Genomic DNA, 18,058 nt, shown 5'->3' with positions numbered 1-18,058 from the left:
GTTTCATGTTTTAAGGAACCTTGTGTTTCCCAACTGGTAGAGAATGATGACAGCTTTCCCGCGTCAGGCACGTGAGTAGTTTTGGTACGAGTGGGATCATAAGGGGGATTTGCTGAGCTGTCTGATTTGAGCACTCCAATAAGGAAACATAATTTCCGATTTGGGCACTCCACGAATTTTGCGTTTTTCGTAGGTCCCAAATCCAAACAAATACGAGTGTCTTAAATAAGGATAATTCTGTCACTTTACATCATGAGCATGGTAGAATAACTTTACCAATATTTATCCTCGGTAATAAATCCAAAATCTTTCTTATTTATTTCCATTTGAGTGGAACAGACCAGACCCATGAGGGCCATGAAGTCCGTGTGTTGCCATCATACTAACTCTCTTTTCATGCAAATATAAATACCACCAAAACAGATCACACCAATCTTGATGTTTCTCAATCTCTCACTTTCAATTCCTTCATAGTTTTCCTTGTTCCAAATCTGTTTGTTTGGCAGGGAAAGAAAAAAAAAAAAATTTCTGCTTGTCTGGCAAAGATGAGTGACCAAAAGTATGCTTATCCCTACCTGCTCGACGACCTCGAGGTACATTTCTTTGCTCTTTTTTATTTTATTTTATTTTTTTTTAGACACACATATATATTAATTAGATATGTGTACATGTATTTCCTTCAACTTCAATCCATTAAGGTTCACAAGAATGTTTCAAAAAAAATTGGGCGTGTTTTTTTTTTTTTTTTTGTGGGCAAATAATAAATAACGGGTTTTTAGTTGATCTGTGAATTAAATTTTTTAATATTTTTGCACTAGTAAGGATTTTTAGTAGGATTCCTTTATCATTATTGTTTGTGATTCTGTACTCTACAAGTCGTTACTTTTTTTGTCTTAGGGGTTTCTGGGTCATACTATAAGGTGATTAATGAAAATATATTTACTTGCCAAAAAACAGATTTAACACCACTCTACTATTATTTAATATATACATCCCTTGACTTTTTTGAAATAGTAAAAGAGCAAAACCACGTTACAATCAGGGTTGTAAGTTGGGCTGGCCTAACCCAGTCCAATCCCAACCCAATCTTAACTCGAAACAAATTGAATTGGGTCAGCTCGAATTATACTCAACATGGGTTATAGTCAAAACCCAGACCGAATGTTTTCGGGCCGGCCTGATCGGGTTGACGGGTTAAATTTTTTTAAAAATAATTTTTTCCTTTTTTTCAAAAAATTATATATATATATTATATATATTTGATTATATTATTATTAAAAAACAAAAAAAAACATTTAGGGCAAATCATTTCAGCCTCCCCAATCGCTCTCATTCTCAACTCTCTCTCTTTCTCTGCAACTGCAAACTACAAAATCTACAAGAATTAGAATTTCAAACCCATATATTTCAGATCGGTCTGCAAGAATCAAAAGTTCAAAACCCATATATTATATCTAAGGGTGACTCGAAGGATCTGATAATTGTTTTCGAAGCAGGATGCGAGAAATTCTAAATCATTGGAATTCCGGAGGGTGCTAAAACTAGTTCGCTGATACAAGTCAAAGAACATCTGGCTCTGATAGATCTTAGGGTTTCTGCAATTTGGATATTAAAAGACTACAAGAAGCAACTATGGAGTAGGCAGAGTCTTATCCTTCCATTTTTTGGCGGCGGATCAGCGGCTGAGGGAGAGGGACGACGGCGGCAGCGGTGGATCAGCGGCCACGGTAGCAGGGACGGCGGTTGAGAGAGAAAGAGAAAGAAGAGAGAGAGAGAAAGAAGAGAGAGGAGAGAGAAAGGAGAAAAAATAATAATAATAATAATTTTGGATTTTGGGTTCGGGTTAAGAGAGAGAAAGAACACATTTCTATTTTTTAATTTGCTACAGTACAAAAAAATAAAAAAGTGACTTACCCTATTGATGAAAATTTTTGAACAATAACACCTTGTGTTAGTAAAGTTAACAATGACACCTCCTCCTCGGTGGTAAAGTAAATCGGCTTTAATGATTTTGACTTGTGAATTGATTTATTTAAATTATAAAATTACCATTTAACCTTCAATTATAATTATTACCATTTTATGCCATTCACGGCTGTGTGCCCCTTAAAGTCAATTATTTTGAAAAGGGAATGTATAGACATAATATAACACACACTCGCTCATCAACCCCATCACCGCCACCAGCCTCCTCCCGAGGAGGCCACAACAATTCATATTCTCACTCTCCACCGCCGATCTTCACCCCCACATGCTCCCCCACATGCTCCTCCCGAGGAGGCCACAACAATTCATATTCTCACTCTCCACCGCCGATCTTCACCCCCACATGCTCCTCGCCCTCAGCAACTTATTAGGCCTCCCACCGGAAAACCACATGCTCCTCGCCCTCAGTGGCCTATTAGGCCTCCCACCGAAAAAATAATTTTATCACTAGGCATGGAAGATCAGAAAGGATGTTCGAATTTGCAGGGAGATATTTTATATTAAAAATTAATTAAAAAATAAGTCTGAAATTTTATATTAAAAGTAAATGAATTCAAAAGGTGTTAAGAGACACAATAATTATGTAGTTAGTCCATCACCAAATTATTGTGACTTTCTTCTTCTTTTAAAATATATCTAGAAATTGAGAGTTAAAAGTACAAAATTTGGCTTACTAAATCAAGCCCTCCCAGTGCCAAAGCAATCATTTTACAGTGGCTCAGTGCCGACATGAATCTCAAAGACAATAGTGAAATAAGGATATGATTTTTACTATTATTTATTTATTTAGTCTGCTCAGTGTGTCCCTCACAACGAGTTTAGTAGATTAGAAAATAAAGGAAAGAAATTACGGTATTAAAGATGAAGGAAATTAAAAGAGAGGAAGAATGCTTAGGGAAGGAAAAGAGGGGAAGAGAGACTGACCTTTCATCCTGTTGTTCATCACTAACAAAGGAAAAGACCGGAAAACCTTTTAATTTTGAACAGCAAGAACGGAATAAGAAATTACTTACAAAAGAAGAAACGAGTAAAATAATCAATATATGTCTGATTTCTTTTCCTTTCACTTCTAATGTTATGAGGATTGATACTGCACCAATTCACGAATTGATTCAAAGATGAATGTTGAAGGTTCAAGTCTTCATAACAATGAGTTCACATGTGTGAATGTGTTTCTTGCTAAAGTAAATAATAATAAATTAAAAAAATAATTACTGTTACTGGAGTTATCCTAGGCTCCAGTTAAGAAGGTAGATATGAAATGAAGAAAATAGTTATTCAAATCACAAATATATAAAATGCTATTGAAGTTGAATTGAGAAAACACATGGATAGAGTAGCAGAAAATAGATACAGGGGAAATATATTTTATTAAGATTAATGTACAATTGTACTCCTTAACATGAATTACAAATAACTACTTTAGTTGAAATAGGAAAATGATTTGTCCTCTGAAAACGAGGGGACAAATTAATTCTTAAACATCTCGCAGCGCTGGATACTTTGAAGTAAGACTCATGCGGTTTGAAGTGAAACCCACATGGGTCCCACTTCAATGCATCCAACAGCTACGGGTTGGTTTGGAATGCTTTCAGTTCTCCAGTTGCAGAAGTCTAATTTGGTTCTTATGGAAACTTATGTGTTGAGCCGCAAAATCACATCCATTGATTTTAAATTTATCCATCCAGATGAAGAGAAGTTTTTGATGAAACCCCTCTTTATTTCAAATAATTTTTTTTTCAAGCTTCTGGTCCGGACTAAATTTTAATTTTAGAGATCTGTTGTTGAATGAAGAATATGATGATGAAGAAGAAGAAAAGAATGGTCAACACTTCCAGTTAGCTTAGGTCACTAATGCAAGTGAATTCTTCTTCTCCTCCCTACCATTCTCTTTCTTTCCTTTGACTGCATGAAATAGAGACCGGGTGTTTTGGTGGATGGATTAGTGGAACGGATAAGAATTTCTTAGTTCTGACGGTGTGATCACCTGAGCCATACTACAACGGCTAGGTCCACGATCCTATTTAGTTTTCACAATTGGGCTAATCCAAGCACTGAGCTAGAGCAACCCTGACGGGCTTTTCTGCCTAAAAGTTTTTTATTTCCCTACTGACATGACCCTATTTAGTTTTCCGACTTGGGCTGATCCAAAGCCCAATGGGCTATAGCAGCAGGCCAGACGGGCTTTGCTGTCTAAAAGATACTCCGTGTTTCTTAGACCTCTCTTCCCTTTGGTCAATCCCTTTTACAAATTTGTAAAGTCAATTTAGATGAGGAATACACACAAAATACGTCATTCTTTTAGCTGTATAATATATATATATATATTAGAGAGGTGCCTTGTCATGAACATGAACTTTACCTCATCCTATCAATCAAAGTTTGTAAAACAATTCTATATTTTTAAAATGTAATTGATATTTTAATACTAAAGTTTTAACTATAGTAAGTGGACCAAACTAAATAATGACCATTCTAGTAATTCAATTTTTAAATTGATTTTCCTTCTAATCCAAATATAAAATGCAATTTCTATACCATCAAACGCAAGATAGCACACCGTTCGGGAGATATTGGATAAGTACGACATATTAATGACATGGTATCCAATCAGAATTGAGGCTCACATGATATCTTTCCCTTAATCGCACCACCAAAAAGGAATAAAACCCACCTGTGTGCTATTTACAATTCCTTAGCACGTGAGTTTGAGTTTTAATTTTTTAATTTATTTATTTATTATTTTTTTTTTTTCAGGATAACTATAATAATAAAATCCTAGACTAACACTAGATTAGCGTGTTTGCAGATTCTGTCAATTTAAGAGTATTTTATTAAACAACTCAATCCAAATATAACCCGTTTAATAATCGTATCAAGAATACTTAACACTAACTCGACCCGTTTATTAAACGGATTACACATGTAACCTGTTTAATGATCTGTTTAATAAAATCAAATATTTTATTATTTAAATTATTAATAATATTCAATCAAAAATTAAATACTAGAAAAATAAAATATAATTTTTAATCCAACTAAATTACTAAATAATCTCTAATTTACCAAAAAATAAATTAACCGAAGTCGTTCAAGGTCAACCTAACTTCATTTAACTCATATCGTGCTTAAATCATATTAACAAATTGTGTCAAACTTTATCACCGTTAATCATATTATGCAAGCACTCTCTGTTGGAGAAACACACAGTAAATGTGTAAAATAAAGCATTCGGAAGAGAGGGATGCCAGGACGGATCCAACATCACAAGGGGCCTATAGGGACGTTGGTAAAGCACACGTGTCACCCAAATGATGGCGATGCTGACCTGGCAAAAAGCCCCGGATCTTGGCGGGAGAAATTCCACAAGCCAACACAAGCCCCCAGCCAAAAGATATTTCCCGCCGGTCCTGTTCTCCAGCTATGGACCCCACCTTTCACGCCCCAAAAAAACATCTAGATATATCCAGAATTCCATACACACACATTATCTACTACTCTATTAGTGTGTGTATTGTTGAGTACTATATACTGTATATACTGTATATATATATATTATACATATCAGGCGAATCAGTTGACTTTTCTACCCTCCAAATCCAAATACCAAAGAGACTCCCCAAATTAAAATTCCCCCACCAGCCAAAGAACGCCACCCCTATCTACGCTTTCTCCTCTTGCCACGTGTACCCAGACCTAGATCTGAGCCCTTCGTGCCAGATGTGTTGGCCAGAGTAGATCGGGCAGCCATAAACGACACGTGGACCGTCCGATGGCGACCACGCATCTAATCGACGGCTGAGGATCAGCCCTACACAACATCGGGCAGATCTTGATGCCTTTAAGAGTCGGTGATGCCCTACGCTTTTTTCCTCGTTCTGGTGAGGAGGAGGGTCTTCGAAACCCTGCTCTCTACGTTTCTCTGCTTCTCGATTTCCTCCTTTTCCCTTCCATACAATTCCTGCGGTTATTCTCCGGCCGGCGTTTGTTAATCTTTCCGGTATGGGCTGTTCCCGCCATTTTCTCGCCGGAGATTAGCCGCCGGAACCTAACGAACCCTTTTCTTCTCTGGACTTTACATTTATGGCCTCGGCCGTTTTGGCGAGTAGAAATGAACCTCACTGGGGTGAGCGCAAGGTTTATATGAGGAAATACACCAACAACTCAAACAACAATCCTCATCTGAACAAGTTCAACCCTAACCCTAACACCAACTCCAATCCCCCAAATTCAAACCCTAACCCTATTTCTAACAGACAAATCCATGATTTTTCAAGCAAGCCCCATGTCTGGCAGAGTGATGACCCAACACAACAGAACGATCTGCCGTCGCCGGCGGCGGACGATTCTTCTTACAACCGTGAAGGGTTTAACCTCCTCGACTGCAGAGAGTCGTCCCGTGGAGATTATGTGAGCTTCAATCTGGCGGCATATTCGAGAGCGGAGCTGAGTGAGCTCAAGAGACGTCTGATTTCGGAGCTACAACAGGTCCAGAGCCTCAGGGCTCGGATCGAGGCCAGAGAGATGGAAACCAGATGCGGCTACCCTGCTACTCCTCAGTTCTCCGACAGCTATGGAGTCGGTAGCGAAGTCGTAGCTGTCACTCGGCCGCCTCAGCTTCAACTGGACCACCACGCAATGGAGTCTCCCGGAGCCGCGGCGGCCGCGGCAAACGAGATTCGAACACCAAAGGCGAGTCAGTACCATCCACCAAATGAATTTGTTGTCACCGAAAAGAAGAAAAAAGGTCCAGGACTGAAGCGCGCGCAGAGTTTCCCTTCCGGCAGAGGTCCAAAGCGACCTGCGGTGTTGGATTCACAGGCGAACAAAATCTTGACGATCATGATGAGGAGGTGTAAACAGATCTTGACGAAGCTGATGAAGCACAAGCACGGTTGGGTGTTCAACACTCCCGTTGATACAGTTGGTTTGGGGCTACACGATTATCACAAGATCATCAAGCATCCGATGGATCTTGGAACTGTGAATTCAAGGCTCGGTAAAAATGAGTATAGAAATCCCCTGGATTTTGCTTCTGATGTGCGATTGACGTTCAAGAATGCCATGACGTACAACCTTAAGGGCCAGGATGTGCACATCATGGCCGAGAATCTGCTTTCGCTGTTTGAAACAATGTTCAATACTGCCTATAACAAGTTTGAGTCCGAACATGGCCGTGCGGTTGCTGCAGAGCAAATGAACCAACGGAGTTGGGTTCCTCCTCCACCGTCACCGCCAATACCACCAGCAGAGAATGTCAGGAATGAAGCAATGCAGCAGCAACTTGATCCAATGTATGGTCAACAGAGGAATGCAGTGCCTGTTCAGGTACAACAGGTACAAGCATCCATGGTGCCTGTACCAGCATTTGTGACATTGCCACCGGATGCAAATCCTGTGGTTTATTCGAGATTGGCATCGAAAATTCCAAAACCTAAAGCAAGAGATCCAAACAAGCGGCAAATGACCATGGAGGAGAAGGAGAAGCTGGGAATGTGCTTGCAGAATTTACCACAGGAGAAGATGGAACAGTTGCTTCAGATTATACAGAGAAGAAATACTCAATTGGCGCAGGAAGGTGATGAGATCGAGCTGGACATTGAGACCCTTGATAATGAGACGCTGTGGGAACTGGATAGGTTTGTGAGCAAGAAGGCAGCTGGTAAGAATGTGAGGCAAGGGCTCAACGGTGAGAACTCAATTTTGACGACTCAAATGAACAAGGTAACAACAACAATACAATGTTTTGCTCTCATTAATTTACTTTGTGTATGCTTGATTTGGTAAATGATGGTTTTGGGTGTTAAATAGCAGTCACCTACGTCTACGTCTGAAGCCGCATTGCAGAAGAACAAGAAAGGGGATGCTGGTGAGGAAGATGTTGACATTGGAGAGGAGATTCCAGTGAGCAACTTTCCTCCGGTGGAGATTGAGAAGGATAGTTCTAGCAGCTCAAGTTCCAGCAGCGATTCCTCTTCATCTAGTGGTATTAACACAAACTCTCTAAAATCTCTCCTGGAATGTTAATTATTATCTATGCAAGGTAGTCAAATTTTATATGGGTTTTCTTCCAATTCAGATTCGGGGAGTTCTTCAGGGAGTGACTCTGATGCAAAGAGTGTACAGTCACCATTTGTTGAATCAAAAGAAGGCCTTGTGACCTAAAGTTGCAATGAAGAAAATTGTTGATCGGAAGTTGCAATGAAGAAAATTGTTGATCGGGATCAAGTGGAGATGGGGGTGACCTTTTATTGTGGGTGAATTGTTGTTTTGTTGGGGATACAGTACATATTGGGTTGGGGGAAAAATGGTAATGGTGGTGGTGGTGGTGGTGGTGGTGGTGGGAGATAGAGGATTTGTAGTCATGTATGTAAAAAGAATGACTAGAACAGGTAACTTTTAGATTAGGACTGAGAGATGGTAGGCATTGGGAAAGTGGAAAAGGGTTGGTTTAGAGTAGTTGGGAGACTCAAAAATGATAGAGAAGAAGGGTTTGAGACTTTTTTTGTTTTTTCCGTCTTGGTGATTTTCAGAGTTATTTAGAAGCATAGCATGAACATGTACAGAGAAGGGGTTGAATCAAATGGCAAAATGAAAATCTAGCTCTTTTTTAAGTTAAATGAATGACAAAGCTTGTGGCTCTATTTTCCCTTTCTTTTTGAAGAAATCCAGCCTTGCGTTTGGTTAATGAGTCCTACTCTTGTTAAGATCATCAACAATGGACACCAAGACACAAATCAATCTGGTTGAATTAAGAAGCAAAACAACCTAAGAACGGTTGGATGATCTTTGACCGCTTTAGAGCATACATGATCTTAATGGAAGCTTGATGAACTTCGCTAATAATGTTTGGAAGGAAAGAGTACCAGATTTGTGTTTGTGTGTGAATTTTTTTTTTTTTTTTTTTTTTTTTTTTCCGACCTAGTCTGTGACAATAGAGGAGGTACCATATATGCAGAACTTCCACCTAAACAATGCCTTTGGCCTCGGGTAATTATTCAAGTATCTACTGGATTAAATAGAATCAAACAGTCAATGCTTTTAAATCACACAGAAAAATCCTAAGAATCAAACAGTCAATGCTTTTAAATCACACAGAAAAATCCTAAGGTATAGCAGTTGTAATCAGACTGGAAAATTCTACAATGGTCAGAGTGAGTCGTCATGTGATTCTTTATGCCATTAACTTTTGTATTGTGAGAAGGGAGAACCAGAACCAATGTATTGTGACACCAACAATTTTAGGATTATGGTTCAATCCATCAAGTCCTGTATTATATAAGTGGACACCATACGTGTGACCTTAATCAGCACAAAACCTCAACTGCCTGCTTTATCCCTTTTACAAGAAATGGTTGTGGACCACATGGATCATGTCACTTTTAGGAAGCTTCAAGGGAAAGACCCAAGAGTTGGTGGTACTCCCCTTATTCATCATATACATGTCAGAATGTGAGAACAAACTCGGGCATTAATATTATCAAACAGTTAACTGTAGAAACATTAATGACATGGCAATATTTCTCCCCACCCATTCAATTAACTTTTCAGAGCTTTTGGGACATGATAGAGACATTTTGGCTTTTGGAATATGAAAATTGGAAGCAAATTATCAAATTTTAAATAGAACAGCAAAAATGCTTACAAATTTGAGAAGTCAATGTAGATGGTCAAACTCTTCTTTTAGTAGTACATCCCTCTGAACCAACAATATCAAGTGATTTAGTAGTAGTACATCCTTCTGAACCAACAATATCAAGTGTTGTGGTCCTGTAGAGGAAGAAATAACAAAGACATGGGGGACCTTGAAAAAATATGTAATTAAGACAATTCTGAATCAACACAAGTCATGAGTAAACAAATATTTACTTTAAATGGTTATTATGATAATTTTGACATAAACAACTCCAATATGTATAATTAATAATCGAGCTTCAGGCAAAAAGAGAGAACCAGAACTCTTGGGCCATTGATATTAAAGATGATGCCGTTTGAGGTTTCAAGTCATATCTAATTTGGTGATGCCTTACTTCAACAAAGGTATTATAGATAATAGTCAATCATTGGCACAAAGGTTATTTCATCAACCATTTTATTTATTTGCATGATTTTACATGGTCAAGATAAACATAAAGCATCTAAAGTGGGGTTTCTATTAACCAGGCTCTCTAAGATGCATTTTAGTGTTCTTGTCATCTCTCTCTACAAGATCCTGCCCTAACCAAAGTGCTCTAAGCTGCTATATCCATCCCACGTTTATTAAATAGCCCAAAGAGATTTCATATGATTTGACCTCAGCAATTTAAAGCATTAAAGAATGGTAGCAACTGTAATTAATTCCAAAGAACATCTCCCTCATCACATGATGCTAACACTATGTTGTCTCAATACCATTCCATATCAACTGCTATAATACTTTACATAACCTGTGGTAGATTGGTGGAAAATTTAGACAAGTTTTAATATTTGTTCCATCTTCCTAAAGTTTGAGTTCAACATTTATATAGCAATTTAAAAACATTAAAGAATGGTGGCAACTGTAATTAATTCCAAAGAACATCTCCCTCATCATATATTCATATTAGGCTATTCTACAGATAGGATGGAGAAAATAACTTCGGTAAGCCATTCAGTCTCCATCCATAGCAGTCGTCTTTTCATATCAACTTCTATAATACTTTACATAACCAGCTGTAGATTGTGGAAAATTTAGACGAGATTCAATCTTTGTTCCATCTTTCTAAAGTTTGAGTCCTACATTTCTAATTTTACTGAAGAACTAGAAAAAGCCCGTCGATGGAAGCTAGACTATAGAAACTACCAAGAAGTTTACAAAATCTGGATGTCTATGATGAAAGATAATTTACTGCACACCAGAACATTAACATTTTAACTTACCGCAGCTAAGTTTTTTGGAATAGAATTTAGTGAATATGCATGGTATTTTCTAATTTGGTTCATTAACTAACAAACTGGAATGATGCTAGCTTGAATGAAAGAACAACTTTGGTTCCACTACAATGTTATCTTTTTGAGACTATTTTTTTTTCCTTATTTGTTGTTAAACAGTATGGAGATAAGTATTATATTCTCTATTTAAATGACCCTTTATATTTTTGTAAAGGGCATCAAGTACCTTCAACCACCATAGCAAAATGGTTAGCATTGACATGGCACATAAAGCCAAAGCATGGGATTAGAGGTTCAATTCTTAGCTCTTACTCTTGATCGGGGAAAAGAAAAATGTAATTTCTCATTAGCATGCTTATCTTAATAGCTAGTTATATAGAGAAATGAAACCAACCATTTCCAATATCAAATTTCATGATTTAATTTCTTCCTCAACCTAGAAACTTCAATCTCATTCATCCGTACATCCCACAAAGTCTTCTGGTAACTGAGGTACCAGGTGGGCAAACATCTTTGGTACCTTAAAATAAAATTCCTATACATCCAAGACTTTTGATGACTATTCAAATTTGAAACAAGTTAAAATATATGAAATATATATGTGAGTTGAAATTTTAAGTACTTATGCATGTGAATTCAAGACGCAGACAATGCGTTGATAACAAGGAAAACTGCTTAACCATGACCTGAAAGGTTAACTGTTAAAACCAAGTTTTGCGAAACTGACAATAAATAGGAAGATCAAAAGATAGTCCATCCTGGATCCTAGATTTCACATTCTAGTAGACGATGACATGGATGTGGTGGAAGATGAATTAGGATCCAAACCTAACAAGATCTACCATTTCATTTTGACGTTGCCATGTGTTTCAGAGTAGAAATGAGAGCATCTAACCAATACCAACCTAGATCTAAGAGAAGGTAAAAGCTAAACATGGCATCTAAGACCCTAAACTCTTCACACTTTCTTCTCACCAGTTCCGGCTTTAGAACTCATCACCCCTCAAAAGGACTGTCTTGAGTCAACCATAAAACATGTCACTCCATAGAGAGGGCAACAGCGAGCAGTCCACAAAACCAGCAATCCTGGTTTGAGGCTTTTAGTAGAAATTTATGAATTTCATAGCAACGTGATCGATATATGGAAAATTCTGAACAAACGTGAAGTCATCCATATTTCTGGCTCTCTTCTCCATCACATGCTAAATACCCTAACTTCCTGCAACAACATGCCTTTTAAAGAGTGGCATTTGAAGAGTACTGTCATGGTTTCGAGAGGTCCCGAGTTCAATTCTCGGAATGCCCCAACAACAAAACAATTTTATTCAGGAAAAAAAGAAGAGTACTGTCATGGTCAATGAGGTATTTCCTTCATGTGTAAGGCTGATTTCTTATTCTCATGGCCAGCCAGTATTCAGAAGTTCAAATGGGTGGTCAGGTTAATAATAGTGAATGAAGCAATTGGATGGCATATCAAAAAAATATTTTCTTCTTTTGCCCCTGTAAATAAAGAATTGAAGGACCTTTCGTTTCCCCTTTCTAGTGGAATTCAAAACTAGTTCTACAGAAAAAGAAAAGAAGAGAAAATTTTGCTTTCTAGTCATAACCATTAACTACAGTTAATGAAAGCAAAAATCTTGCTTTTCCCAATTCCAATTTTCATCATTGTTACTACCCATGTCACTGTCACCCCCGCAACCACAATTATTACCACAAACAATTAAGAACATCATCCACCACAAGCACCAGCACGGAAATCAAGCTTGATGGAACTTTCATCACCATGCCCTAACATATTTTAAAGATTGTCCATACTACTGCAAGTGCCTCCATCAATGTCAAAATTATTGCTAAATTATAGCACTACCAACTAACTGGCCAATCCTACATTGAACATGAATCAATGCCTTCTTTGTCCACCGCCATTGCCACTTTACACTCCATAGTCACTACAACCATACACCCCCACTGACATTGTTGTTGTCATCACTAACAGGATGGTGTGCCGCGTGTAAGCCTATAGAGGAGTAGGTCGATCACTTGTTGACTCATTCGGTTTTTATAGGGAGCTGTGGGGGTGCTATTCTCTCTTTTTAGTGTGCTTTGAGGCATGTCAGGCCCAGTTGTAGAGTAGATTAATTGTTTGGAGAGGAGATTCCAATGACAAAAGAGTCAGGCAAGCTTCAGATGCAGTATCTTATGCATCATGTGGCATACCTTGAAAAAAAGGAACATGCATAATTTTGAGCAGGAAGAGATGTGGTGATAGGCTGAAGAAATTGATGTCAAGCAATTTGAAGTTTTGAAATTCATGCAACTTCAAAGTCATTTATTCTCTTTTGTAGATTTTATAGGTAATTTTATAGATTCAACTTTAAATTTAATCTCATGGCTCTTCTATATCATTACTTGAGAGCTAACTGGAGAACTATATCCTTAGGCTTCCATGCTACGCCTCCATCTCTTAGGGACAAGCTAGATACATATAGCCACATTTAGTTTTCTAACTGATATTACTATGTTTTGGTTCCCTTCCCAGATTCTAGATTGGTGGAAATGGGAATATAGTGACTTTTTTCCCTTGTAATTTCCTGGGGTATGCCCCTTATATAGTGTATTCTTGTTTCCTTTTGTTGATATAATCTTACTTACCAAAAAAAAACTAGAGAACTATATCAAAAGGCCAAATTTGTTTGAGGAAAAGCACAGCATATTTGGGAAATGTAATACTACGTAGATAACTAACAGAGTAAATAAAGAGTAACAATAATAATAAGCCATAAACAGGGAGGTAAAATTTACCTGATAGGGTGAAGGTGGGTGAAAGACTAGACCACATTTACGATGGGATCAACTTATTCTTTTGAGAAACTATGTGGTACCTCAAAAAGATTAATACAATTATTTCATTATCCACTTATCCATATTAAGTTAGTCAAATCTTCTCCAAAATCCAAATCAAATGATATGACATCGTTGCTACAACTCATGAAATTCAATCTGTTTACAATGCATTGTCAAGAAAGTCGGCTTATTAAAATAGTTTTTCAGAGCCATCAGATTCACATACTAGCTCCGTTCAATGAGGGTAGACTAAGCAAGAAACCATGTTGAAACAGAAACTGTAGCACGGCTAAAATATTGGTGTTTTCTCAAATATGTAAATTTTTACTTATTTTGAGCTTGAGACCAAAACCCATTTTTCGATTAATATAGATTATATATATTTTGTTTGAGAATTCATTACTTTTGTCAACAAAAAAGAAATAGATGTTTGTACTAAGCTTATGGAAATTCAAGATAATTAATAACTCCAATGATCAGGATTAAAGATTCGGGTTAATGACAAAATCGCAATTTATGGAAGCATTTAGCTAGACAGTGGCCCATCTATAAGGTTATGAGAAGATTATGTTCAGTGGCAGCAACTAATGGAAAAAGATCTGTGGAGAACCTCTACTAGTTTGCAACAACTTGTATGAACTTATATGTTTGTGGCTAACTGTCTAAAGCTCCCCTCAGGATGAAGCCTATCCAGGTAACTAATAACATCCCCCACTATATAATACAAGTAGAAATATCGACATTCAAATGCAAACATACACTTGTGCCGATCAAATATATGCGCAGAAAAAATATTAACATGACAGATTCATGATAGAAAGAAATACAACTAGTAAACCAGGCAATATATAATATAAGAATCCAGAAAAAATAAATTAACAGAATAGAAATGTTATCACTGTCTTGGATTTCATAATTAAAAAGAGTAGAATAAAATTCATACCAAGGTTCTGATCAAACATCAACCTTCAGTGAACAGCTAATGGATATAAACTGCAATAAAAAAATATGTGGCACCAATCACTATGCCTGTATCCTCAAACCCAATGACATTTTTTTCCTCTAAGTAACGCATTGTTATTAAATATATCAGGATCAGAAAACGAAAGGTGGCTAAAGATAATAGTGATCACTTACGTAGCGTAATCACCCAAATTAGATAAATAAATAAAAGATTCGGGATAGTTTAGGGAGGGAAAGAGGTGAATCAACTTACTGAAATTGCAATTCTCAAACTCTTCTCTTATATACAAATATATTCATCCCTCCTTCCCTCTCTTTCAATACATTAATATAAAGTTATATATAATAGATCTGAAAATTTAAATACCTCACCACTTCTCTTCCATAAATTTCCTTTTCTTTTCTATTATTTGTTTTCCTCTTCTTTTATTTTTTTCTCCACAACTCCTCTCAACCAACCATTCTCTTCCCTTATTCTCTCTTTTTCTCCCTTTTTCTCCTCTCCTTCCTCCATTCCAAGTACCGCATTAACAAAACTAAAATTGTGATTTGTGAATTATCTGTTAATAAAAGTTGAAGAGTGCATCATAATTGCCAGCAATATTAACCAATATCCTAATAAAACCATAAACAACCAATTCAATGCATGAGCTTTAGGAAAAGAATCTTTCCAAAAAAGAAAATAGTTGAATGTTCGCTAGTTGTACATGTGAGGAATTATAAAGTCAACTCGATACATTCTGGTGAAAATAAGGAAAAGATACAGATCAAATAAAGAAGTTTTCAAATTTATGTTTTGAAAATTGAATGTTGAGTATACAAATATATATATATATATATATATATATATGTATTTATGTATGTATGTTGTGTATGGTATCGTAATAAAAGAATAAGACTGAATGAGTTTGAATTGAATAAAAAATCACAACTTAATGACAGATGAGGCCGAAGAATTATCAACCCACTTGCAAACATGTCAAGGCAATAGGACACCCCTTCGTAAAGGAGAAGGGACACTCATGCATTAAATAAGAAATAAAAGATAATGTCTAGTGTTTTGATAACATACACGTGTGGCCTTCTTTTGGTCCGACATGTGTTTCAATTTCAATTATTAGGGTGACACCAAGGTTTGAACACACAATATTTTCTGCTTTGACGCCATGTTAACAATTATCTAGTCTAAAAGATTAAGCTATTAGAGAGGTGTAACTTTAATATTTATATCCTTCAACACAATTCAAGAGGAACATTTTAAAAGTGGATGTCGAAGTTCTGGTAGGAAATCAGCATATTCCTTAAATATGTGGTTCAACAAGGTCCAATCATTTCAAAACAAAAGACCATTAATGTGTCTTGTAATTACAAATCGAGCTTTAATATGATCCTAAAGGAGATTGTATATGAAAATTCTATTTGTGTAACATTTTCTGAATCTCATCAAGAATGTAAAATTATAGAATTTAGGATGCTGATATCGAGAATTAACACTCTCCATCTTCTTTTGTTGGTGAAATTATATTAAGGGTAACAACACAAGTTTACAGTTCAAAGTGCAAATGAATTTAGCCAGCCAAAGGGAGCCAAGTATTGAATCATTTAAGCTCAGCATTGGTTGCATATGCAGATCAACCAATTACAAACTTCAAAATTGATCGAATGAGGGGAATGCAAAATTTTTTGAGGATAATCAAAGAAATTTGAATAAGAGTAAAAGAGAGAAACAAGAATGCATTAGAGAGATTATTAGAAAAGGGGAATTCTATGGTGGCTCCGCCTCTGATTTTTGCTACAACTGAAATTCTTTAATTTGTTTGGAAAACATTATCAATCGGATTCATGAATAACTCCGCCCAATAAGAGTGTAGAGCAAGCACGAAACCAATTGTCCAACTAAAGCAGTAGCTAAGATGCTGATGTTTTCCAAATGTAGGAATTTTTACAGATTATTCGTTTGAGGCCAAACTTATATTTTACACTACTATGGATTACAAAGGTTTTACATGAAAATCCCCATCTTTTGTCAACAAAACAAATAGATTATCGTATATTTCCCTGTGGAATTCAAGCAATGAAGCATTCCACAGGATTTGGATTCAGTTCAATGATAATAAACCTTATTTTGCAGAAGCATTTAGCTAGAGCAACTCATCTTTAGGGGTATGAGAAGGCTGTACTTCTCTGCAGCAGCTTTTGATAAATAAATAAAATCTGAAGCAAAGCTATACTTGTATGCAAGAACGTGGATTTTATCGCAACAGTAAATATAAATGTAAAATTATAGAAATACAATACACAAACATACACAAGTACATATATACACATATGCATATACATATATCCATCCATATATATGCATAATCACGACAGATCCACGACGGAGACCATTAGAACTAAATATCTAGGTAATATAAACTTATAGAGCATTGAACTCCAGATTGATAAATAAACAAATAAAATAGAACATAATAAGAGCATTAAAATCCAGAAATTGATAAATAAACAAATAAAATAAAACATAATAAGTGCATTAGAACTAAATATCTAGGTAGTATAAACTTACAGAGCATTAAAATCCAGAAATTGATAAATAAACAAATAAATTAAAACATAATAAGAGGAGTAAGAAATATATCATACCTAAAATTCTGATCAAACTCAATCTTAGGTGAACAGCTAGTGGATATGACCTGCAATAAGTATATAATGGCACCAATTATCAATTGCCAGATGCTTTATCCAAACTAAACAGAAAATTACTTAAAATGGTTCATAGACGTGAATCGACTTACTTAAAATTGCAATTCTGAAACTCCTCTCTCATCGAGAGAGAGAGAGAGAGAGAGAGAGAGAGAGAGAGAGGGGGTATGAATTCGTAGATCTACTGTAACATTTATAGTTATATATAGAGAGATGCAAATTGAGTGTGAATAAAAGTGAATACTGGACAAGCGGATTATAACCGAAGAAAGAGAGACAAAAGAATCTGTTGGGTGTTGACAGAGACAGAGATTAATAAGTTCACACTGTTTCGGTACAATGACACGAGAAAAGAAAAATAAATTAAAATCCATCTTACCTTCTCTTCTCAAATACTCTAAATAACTTTATTATTATTATTATTATTATTATTATTTCTTACTATTTTCCTCCCTTTTGTTTTCTGTTCTCTTCCTACTAAATATTCTACATCCCTCTACTTATCTCCACTATCTTCCCTTATTTTTCTCATCTTCCTGTGGACAGTTTTGGAATCATTTTAATTGGATTAAGGACTAATTTTCAAAAAAGTTTTAAAATCCAAGTCCATATATAAATAAATATTCTTTTATTATCTATATTTTTAATTTTT

The 18,058-nt window shown here is 36.2% G+C and overlaps 1 protein-coding gene and 1 long non-coding RNA gene across 3 annotated transcripts; one reads left to right on the top strand and one right to left on the bottom strand.

The window, feature by feature from the left end:
- Positions 1–5,842: 5,842 nt before the first annotated feature.
- LOC132285493 (transcription factor GTE7) lies at positions 5,843–8,630 on the top strand. 2 transcript variants are annotated; one of them, XM_059787688.1, is made up of 3 exons: positions 5,843–7,710; positions 7,801–7,972; positions 8,066–8,630. In XM_059787688.1, exons 1-3 carry the CDS (start codon positions 6,070–6,072, stop codon positions 8,149–8,151), a joined length of 1,899 nt encoding a protein of 632 aa, XP_059643671.1. In that variant the 5' UTR covers positions 5,843–6,069; the 3' UTR covers positions 8,152–8,630. The 2 variants fall into 2 exon arrangements, with proteins under 2 accessions (XP_059643671.1, XP_059643670.1); XM_059787687.1 differs by having other exon boundaries at positions 7,798–7,972.
- A 189-nt stretch (positions 8,631–8,819) lies between these two features.
- On the bottom strand, positions 8,820–17,746 carry LOC132285494 (uncharacterized). The gene is made up of 4 exons (XR_009472559.1): positions 17,499–17,746; positions 17,347–17,396; positions 14,684–14,733; positions 8,820–9,756 (listed from the first exon to the last, which is right to left on the bottom strand). It is a non-coding gene; the product is annotated as an uncharacterized LOC132285494 (long non-coding RNA).
- Positions 17,747–18,058: the final 312 nt, after the last annotated feature.

Source organism: Cornus florida, unplaced genomic scaffold (genome assembly GCF_030987335.1).
Source record: "Cornus florida cultivar Cherokee Brave unplaced genomic scaffold, ASM3098733v1 CherokeeBrave_3.0.0_Hap2_Chr11, whole genome shotgun sequence".
NCBI lineage: Eukaryota > Viridiplantae > Streptophyta > Magnoliopsida > Cornales > Cornaceae > Cornus > Cornus florida.
This window is presented reverse-complemented; position numbering and strand designations above follow the sequence as displayed.

Bases quoted from the DNA above. Each gene is read 5' to 3' on its own strand.
- LOC132285493 (XM_059787687.1), top strand. From the start codon at position 6,070: ATGGCCTCGGCCGTTTTGGCGAGTAGAAATGAACCTCACTGGGGTGAG. The intron at 7,711-7,797 runs GTAACAACAACA...GGTGTTAAATAG, and splicing joins TGACGACTCAAATGAACAAG to CAGTCACCTACGTCTACGTC. The intron at 7,973-8,065 runs GTATTAACACAA...CTTCCAATTCAG, and splicing joins CGATTCCTCTTCATCTAGTG to ATTCGGGGAGTTCTTCAGGG.